This window comes from Pteropus vampyrus, unplaced genomic scaffold, assembly GCF_000151845.1.
Source record: "Pteropus vampyrus isolate Shadow unplaced genomic scaffold, Pvam_2.0 Scaffold131, whole genome shotgun sequence".
NCBI lineage: Eukaryota > Metazoa > Chordata > Mammalia > Chiroptera > Pteropodidae > Pteropus > Pteropus vampyrus.
Genome location: NW_011888912.1, coordinates 45,761 through 54,625, shown reverse-complemented (window position 1 = coordinate 54,625; position 8,865 = coordinate 45,761). Strand labels below are relative to the sequence as shown.

The 8,865-nt window shown below is 51.8% G+C and overlaps 1 protein-coding gene across 1 annotated transcript in view; it reads left to right on the top strand.

The window, feature by feature from the left end:
- ASPM (abnormal spindle microtubule assembly) overlaps positions 1-8,865 on the top strand; it is a 36,199-nt gene that overhangs the window by 21,218 nt on the left and 6,116 nt on the right. Inside the window, 6 exon segments of the mRNA XM_023534763.1 lie at positions 144-1,782; positions 1,840-2,723; positions 3,898-4,064; positions 5,640-5,736; positions 6,749-6,898; positions 8,029-8,208. Coding sequence (XP_023390531.1) covers positions 144-1,782; positions 1,840-2,723; positions 3,898-4,064; positions 5,640-5,736; positions 6,749-6,898; positions 8,029-8,208 — 3,117 coding nt within the window.

Here is an 8,865-nt window from a genome sequence, read left to right as displayed (position 1 = left end):
CTCTCCAGTCTGCCTGTCGTGGCTGGAGCGTTCGAGAGCAGATCAGAAGGGAGCGTCAGGCTGCGGTGAGGATTCAGTCCGCCTTCAGAACAGCCAAGGCCGGGACGCCGCTGGGGATGCCGCAAGCACCGGTCACCCCGCAGCAGCAGCGCGGGGGGTCCAGCGAGCGCCGCCGTGCAGCGCTGGCGCTTCGGTCCACGTGGAGGAGGGAAACAACGAGAAGACAGATTCGAAAGCAGCACGAAGGCGCCGTCATCATACAGTCGTACTACAGGATGTACGCGCAACGGAAAAGGTGGAGAGCCATGAGCAAAGCCGCCCGTCTGATCCAGGCGTGCTACGGGGCTTACAGAGCCGGACGGGCAGAGCATCGGCGGTACTTGGAAACCAAGGCGGCTGCGGTCGCTTTACAGTCGGCGAACCGAAGCCCGAGAGTCAGGAGGACAATAACGGAGTGCGACGGAGCGGCGGCCACTCCTCAGTCCAGGCACGCGGCCCGCAGAGCCGCCGCTGTCATTCAGAGATGGTACCGAACCCTGAAGATCGCCAGGCATCAGCGTCAGGAGTATCTTAGGTTAAAGAAGTCGGCAATCAAAATCCAGGCCGTTTACAGAGGCATCAGAGTCAGAAGGCACATTCAACGTATGCACAGGGCAGCCACCTTCATTAAAGCCACATTTAAAATGCATCAGTCACGACTAAGGTACCATAACGTGAGGACGGCAGCCATCGTCATTCAAGAAAGATACAGAGCATATTATCAGGGTAAAGCTCAGCGCGCAGAGTACCTGGCAACCCTGAAAGCCACTACTGTTCTTCAGGCTAGTTTTAGAGGAGCAAGGGTTAGGCAGAGGCTGAGAAAGATGCAGATGGCGGCAACACTCATCCAGTCCTGCTACAGAAGGTACAGACAGCAGACACGTTTTAATACATTAAAGAAGGCCGCAAAAGCAGTACAGCAAAGGTACCGGGCACTAAAGGCAGGAAACGCAGAGTTTCAAAGGTACAGCAAGTTAAGGCGTTCCGTGATATGCATTCAGGCTGTTTTCAGGGGGCTGAAAACTAGAAGGCAGTTGAGAGTGATGCATTTAGCCGCAGCTCTTATTCAGAGGAGATTTAGAACTCTGATGGCGAGAAGAAGATTCTTAGCTCGCAGGGAAGCCGCTGTTGGCGTTCAGAGAAAATGTCGCGCAAACGTTTGCGCTCAGCATCGCCTGCAACGGCTGCGGTTACAAACGGCAGCCATTAAAATCCAGCGCTCATACCGACGGTGGGCGGTGAGCAAGAGGCTGCGGGAAAGGCCCCGGGAAAGGCACCGGGCTGCGGCTGCCGTCCAGGCTGCTTTCGGGACGCACCGCGCGCTCGTGAGCGGCCGGGCCTTGCGGCGCGCCTGCCCGCCGGTTCGGCGACGCTCCGGCTCCCGCGGGGCCGCCGAGCTGCCGAGGGACGCTGCTGTGACACGAGCGCGCCCTGCGGGGGGCGCGGCGGCCGCACGCGAGGGCGCGACAGCGGGGAGGCTGGACGGGCGCCGTGGCTCCCGCGCGGGGGCCCGGGGCGCCCACGAGGAGGGCGCCGTGCAGGGCGACGGGGCTGGGGACGCGGTCCCGGGGGCCGTTCAAAGGGGGAGGCGCGGTCGCTGCCGCGGAGCGCCCCCCGATTCCGCGCACACGGGGCGCCGCGCGTGTGTCGCTGCCCCTCGGGCCCGGGGTTCCGCGGCGAGTCTGGGCCCGCGCTGGTCCCGCGGCTTCTGGGGGCCTGGAGGGCGGAGGGACACGCGGCCACGCCTCTGAGGCGGCGGCGGCCACCGCGAGGCCACTGCGTGGCGCCGTCTGTGAACCGCGACCGCGCGCTCTGCCGCTCGGAGCCGGGTGGCCGCGCCCTCGCGGGGTGCGGGACGTCGCCGTGAAAGGGACTCTGCTGTCCCCGAGGTGGCCGCGAGCAAACCCGACACGCAGGTGTGCGCCGCCCCGCGGGTTCGGCCCTGGCTGTGGGTTCATCCCCGCCTGCGGGTTTGGCCTTGTTTGCGGGTTCGGCCCTGGCTGCGGGTTCCGCCCAGCCTGCCGGTTCGGCCCAGCCTGCCGGTTCGGCCCAGCCTGCGGGTTCAGTCCTGGTTGTGGGTTCATTCCCGCCTGCGGGTTTGGCCTTGGCTGCGGGTTCGGCCTTGGCTGCGGGTTCGGCCCAGCCTGCGGGTTCGGCCCAGCTTGCGGGTTTGGCCCAGCTTGCGGGTTGGGTCCTGTCCACGGGTTCAGTCCTGTCCGTGGGTTCGGCCCAGCCTGCGGGTTCGGTCCTGGCTGTGGGTTCATCCTAGCCTGTGGGTTTGGCCTTGGCTGCGGGTTCGGCCCAGCCTGCGGGTTCGGCCCAGCTTGAGGGTTCGGTCCTGTCCACGAGTTCGGTCCTGGCTGCGGGTTCGGCCCTGCCTGCCGGTGGCTGCATGTGGTCGGAGACTCCGCGAGCGGAGAACGGCCCCTGTCACCGCCACCGCCAGCGCAGCGCGGAGCCTCGCGGCGCGGCAGACCCTGAACGACTTGTCGCCGTACTTGTCGCCCTGCGGAGCGGCAGCGCCGAGCCTGCAGAGTCGCCACGGGGCCCATTTGCCTGCGAAACACCAGAGAGGCCTTTCCTTACCAACTCTGCACAACATTGTCATCATTCAAGCCGGAATAAGAGGATTTCTGCAGAAACGGAAGTTTCAGAAAATCAAAGATAGTGCCTTAAAAATTCAGGTATTTATATATTTAAATATAGAGCTTTTCTTCTTTCTTTGATGTTTGTTCGAATTTATAAAATGAGCCCAAGCAGGTCACGAAGCATGATACTCAGTGTATGTGACCGTTTGTTTTTGCGTGGGGAGAGGAAATACTGGAGGCGCCGTGGGCCCGGCCCCATGTCCCCAGTGCCTGCTGCCGAGTGCCCGCTGCCGGGTGACAGCTGCCCGCTGCCCGCTGCCAGTAGGCCAGGTAATGAGCGCTCCCGGGCCTGGACAACGCGCTTTGATGAGTGGGAGAGCTCTGTTTTGTAAAATTTTTTTGTTTAAGTGAAAATTTTAAGCTAAGAGAAAGTGATGTTCAGCATGACTTAGGCCAAGTGGGAAAATGTGATATCAGGTCGCGGTGACGAGAGCGGCTTGGGCCGGTCGCAGGGCGGCTTCGTCCCACGTGCCTCGCGCTGTAGGCTGCACAGGCTTTCATCTTAGTCCTCGGGTCTAGGCAGGCAGACCGAGGGACTGGGCCTGGGTGCCTCGGTGACTTCTGTTCCACCCATCAGGACCTGGGCTTTGCATCTGGGTGTGCCACGTCCGTGTCTTGCTGGGTTGCCGTTGAGTTTAGAAATAAAGTTTTCATTCAGCAAATGTCAGGCGCTGGCAATGTGCTCTGGCCTCCCAGAGCAGTGACGTTCAAGCCGAGATGTTAGGCTGCAGGATGCACTGGAAATAGCCAAGCGAAATGTACCCAAGGGATGTCCCCGTTGTAGGAAACGATGCACAATTAAACACGAGAGAGTATGTACAGTGCGAAAAAATAAACGACATGAAATTATGTTTTCAGTAGAGGGCCTGAGATGGTGACCAGCTTTGTAAGACGCAGAAACAAGTTTTGTCTTTATCCTCCAGACTTTAAGAGAAGGGCAGGATCATATTTTTCGTTTTAAATAACTACTCTGGAGGGAAGCGGGGGGGACCTGCCAGCAGGTCGTTGGCGGGCGGTCAAGTGAGAGAGCCGCAGGTCAGCGTCAGGACCGAGGGCGACGGTGCAGGAGTCACCACGTGACTGTATTTCTTCCATTGGTTTTTGTCCGCTGAACCTCATATAAACTATCTTTAATACCGATTCTTCCGGTTTACAGAAAATGCATATAAACGTCTCATTGCATATTTGTTACTTTTTTTGTGTCGAACAGGCCGTGTGGAGGGGACATAAAGCCAGGAAATACGTCTGTGAGATGAAGGCCGCCTGCAAGATCCAAGCCTGGTACAGGGGCTGGAAGGCACGCAAGGAGTATCTAGCTGTGTTAAAAGCCGTTAAAATCATCCAAGGTTGCTTCTGCACCAAACTGGAGAGGACACGGTAATGTCCCGTGGCCGGGTGGGGGAGGGGAGGGTGTGCGTGTCTTCATGTAAAATAACACTGCAAATCGATTTTCCTTTTAAATGTTTTCTATGCTTGATTGCATGGCTCGTTTTGTTGGGTTTTTCTCTATTAACGAAACAAAATTTACCTGTAAGACCGTCTTATTTTCCGAGATAGAGCCCTGGTGATATAATTCAGCAAAAAAAAATATTTGTTTAAACTCGGTTAAGGCGGAGTGGGAGGGGGTGAGGACGAGGACCGAGGGACGAGGGTAAAATGGTCTCTGCTGAATCTTAATTCCTTTGAGTGCGTCGGTCCCTTTTGTTTGCTGACTTAGCTCCTGGCAAAATTGGTTTACTCAGTTTTTACTCATTTTTTCCCCCTTGTATTATTCCCCTTACTGTATCCTTAATGACAAAAACCTAGTTACCAGCTCATCTGGGTTCATTCGATCGCCTTACCTCCAGTTCATTTCTTTTAAACGCATTTTCAGTAGCTCTTACCAGATTATCTGCAGTATTAGTTACTCCACAGTATAAGAACTTTTCCTCAGCGCCCAGAATTGTGAAGCATCGTATTGGTCGGTGACGGTTTGGAGCCCTCCGTGGGAGCCGGGTCGCTGGATCCCATCCACAGTTAGGACCCGGGCCCTAACTTCACTGCTCCCAGCTGTTACCGACTGGAGTCTAATTGTCCTGTGCCAAAATGCTGGATTTTTCTCGTGCCGCTCAGCTTTATTTTCTAAGAAATGCAGCCACGTGACTTAAGCGAATCCTTCTGCCTTTTCCACATCGCCCAGAACAGATCAAAGAGCCTGTCCATGCTGTTTTTAAGTTGCCACTGTGTTGACACCTACAGTTTAACCTCAGGCGTCGCATTTTAAATTCTCCAATTCTGTGCAGAGGATCCGTCTTTTTAGATATTTCGATGCCTGTCTTTCCTTTCAAATGAGTGTCCACGTCTCCTTTGCCTCATGCCAGTGTCCCCTGTTCTCTTCTGGGCCACCTCCTGTCTGCTACAAGACAGCGTGCAAGATGGCCTGGGACTTCAGACTCCTCCATTACGGTGCCACCTCCCCTCACCTAGGCCGTGTCTGGATCCGTCAGTCACACTTCCTTTGATCCTGTTCAGATTTCTTTGTCATTCTGACCTTCCTATTTCTGGCCTATTGGAATATTGCCAATCGCAGAACTTCGTCTTCATCGTCAGTGTGTGTGTGTGTGTGTGTGTGTGTGTGTGCGCGCGCGCGCATGTGCACGCACGTGTGTGAGCGGGTGCGTTTTCATCGTCAGTGTGTGTGTGTGAGCGGGTGCGTTTTCATCATCAGTGCGTGTGTGTGAGCGGGTGCGTTTTCATCGTCAGTGTGTGTGTGTGCGTGCACGTGTGCACACGTGTGTGCGCGGGTGTGGAATTAATCGTGACTGGAATTTAAGCGTCAGTCATACTTTTCCACTTTCTCTTATTCTCGTTGCCTTTGTTGTATTTTCTTTATCCTCTAATATTTCAGTGGGGGTCGATAAATATGTATTGAATAGATTCATTTGACATTGCTTTCCAACAATTACTTTTTAGGTTTTTGAAAGTAAGAGCATCGGCAATTATCATTCAAAGAAAATGGAGAGCTACACTTTCCAGAAGAACGGCTCGCGAACACTTCCTAATGATGAACGTAGGTCTAGAGATAAACAGCTCATCTTCGAAGGACCAATTCAGGAAGCAGAAACACAATGAATGTTTTAAGACCTAACTACACATTATTTTAAACACATCATTGCCGTCAATTAAAACCTACATTTACTCACAAAAATACTATTCACGTTTTGGTTGATCTATATGTACATTTATAAAATATTCTTAAACCCAACTTTGAAGTGACCTTTAGAATAAATAGTTTAGTTGGAGAAAGCGATAACAGATGTAGCATATTTTGTCTCGTGTGAGTCACACACTTGGTAACATACTCTGGAAGCCGCAGGCTGAGGGCAGAGCCCCCAGCGTGGGGGCGGCTGCCTCCCCAGTGGCCTCTGCTCCCGGCAGGCAGCAGGCCTGCCTGCGGTTCCTGCGACAACCAACTCCCCCACCTTTGGCCGAGAGAGTCCCTCCCGGGCACTTCATGACGTCTCAGCCATTTAAATATGTGACACGCTGGCAAAGGCACGATAATCAAACTTGAAGTTCAGTTGAAGAAATCTTTTATATTTTCTTCAAATTGGAACGCTAGAGGCCACTGCAGGAGTCTCCTGCCCCAAGAGTCCGGTGCTGGACCTTTGCTGGACCGTCTGATATTGGAGAAATCAATTCCGATCATTTTGTCTGATTTAATCTCCAACAGTTTTGCTTGGAATGCCGTAACATTTTTTGAGTGTAATACTCATATACTTCTCATTACAACTGGCACATTCAGAGCCTTAACTAGCTGTGGTTGGGTAGTCTAGTGTAATTAAGTGTTGTTACTCTTTAGTTAAGTGCCCAAAATATAACCGCAGTGACGGGTCACAAAATTAGAAACATTATTTAAGAAAGGATTATCATCACTTCGAGTTACAACATAAATCATTTTCATAAGTAAAAGTTAATTATTACTAACATATAATTTGGTATTGAGGCTATTCAGAAGTAAACATTGATTGAAGGGCTTAGGGGTCAGACACTTGGTTATCAATACGTATTTCCTGCCGTAGGCTTCGGAGCAGAGAGCCAGAACAAGGCCGCTTCGCTTCTCTGCCGCCGCGTACCATCACTTGTCCGCCCTCAGAATTCAAAGAGCCTATAAGCGCCACGTGGCTTTGAGGGACGCTGAAAGGCACATCGATTCCATCGTCTGTATCCAGGTCGGTGTTTCCTTCACGGTGAAACTGTGAGACGATTTTTGTTACGAGGTTTTGATATTTAACAAGCATTTTCCAAATTCCTCCTACCAACGTCACGGAGCTTTACCCTTCGGCCATGTAGTCGTTAGGACGGTTCGCTGAGTCAGGACAAGGCTGGCATCTTATGACACAGGAGTAAGCTGCGAATTACTCTCTGAAGTAACCACTAACTTCCGCTCCGACGAGCAACATCTGAGGGCACCTGTTTCTCTCTGCATCTTTGCCATCGCATCGCGTTAGAGGATTTTCTGATTTTTGCCACTTTGATGAATGGCAAATTATATCTCATTTTTGGATTTCCTTTGATGGCTAGCAAGTCTAAAGCTTTTTCATATGTGTTGACTCTTCAAATTCTTATCTGTGCGTCGTGTGCTCTCTTTTAATTTTCTTTTTTGTATAGTTTGCCCGTTTTCCTGTTGGGTGTTCCTTATGTATGCTTTATAGGACTTCTTTATGTAGTCTGGATACGAATCCTATTTATATACGTTCACATATATGTACACATAAAATATTGAGTGAATATTTTAAGTGTACGTATATTCAGAATGACACATGCAGCTGGACAGAATTTACACAAACGGAACGGAAGGTGGCGCTGTGCAGGTGTGTTGTGCATTTGCACGCCGGCACCGGCGTGGAGGGGACGTGTGTGTTTGCACGCGGTCACCCGCGTGACCGGGATGTGTGTTTTTGCACGCGGTCACCCGCGTGGCGGGGATGTGCTCGTTTGTACGAGGTCACCCGCGTGACCGGGACATGTGTGTTTGCACGCGGTCACCTGTGTGACCAGGACGTGTGTGTTTGCACACGGTCACCCGCGTGACCGGGACGTGTGTGTTTGCACGCGGTCACCCGTGTGACCAGGACGTGTGTGTTTGCACACGGTCACCCACGTGACCAGGACGTGTGTGTTTGCACGCGGTCACCCGCGTGGCAGGGACGCGGTACCACCGAGGAGGGCCGAAGGACGCTTCTCCGGTTCTACTGAAAATTAAACGTCCCGTTCGGTTCATTCACGTACGTACGCGTGCAGATGTGTTTATCTTCTTAAAAAACTGAAGTAAAAGGAGGTCTTGTTATGTTTTAAACAGAGATGGTTTCGAGCACGATTACAGCTAAAGCGGTTTAAGCGGCTGTGTCACAGCGTCGTGAAGATTCGGCACGAAGCTCAAGAATGCACGAGGGCTGCGTCAGTGATACAGAAAGCAGTGCGCCGTTTCCTCCTGCGTAAGAAACGGGAAAAATTTCGTAGTGGGATCATTAAAATTCAGGTAACTGAAAATATTATCATTTTAGTTCAAGACTTTGGTTTGCAGTTCGTTTATACGATAGCTAACATTTTTAAAACAGTCACACACATTTGAAAAACCCGAGATTAACCAAGAGAATAATGGATAGATCATACTATGCTACCATCATTTCATTGCCAAGCCCTTGATTTCAAATTCCCTGGAGGGATGTTCATGATGGAGAGACGAAAAAGTAAATTACCATTTTAAATAGAGTTACATACCTTTGGTCAATGAATGAACTTCAGTTTCCATACAAGAATATTATACGTATTTCTTTATAGAAAAATGAATTTTGCTCTTCTTAGAACCAGCTATGAGGTTTTAGTTGCAAAGTATCTGATCACATCATACAAATGTACTGAAAAGATTTACTTTATGGAAATAGATGTAGGTCTAAGTTCCAAATCTCATGGGTCGTAATCTTAAGGTTGCTGTGTTTCCTGTCTCGAAGGCATTGTGGAGAGGCTATTCCTGGAGGAAGAATAATGACTGTACCAAAATCAAAGCCATACGGAGCAGCCTGCACGTCATTAACGGGGAGGTCCGTGAGGAAGACAGGCTGTACAGGAGGACGGCACTGGCGCTTCAGCACCTGCTGGCACACAGGCACCTGTCCGCCATCCTGGAGGCGCTGCA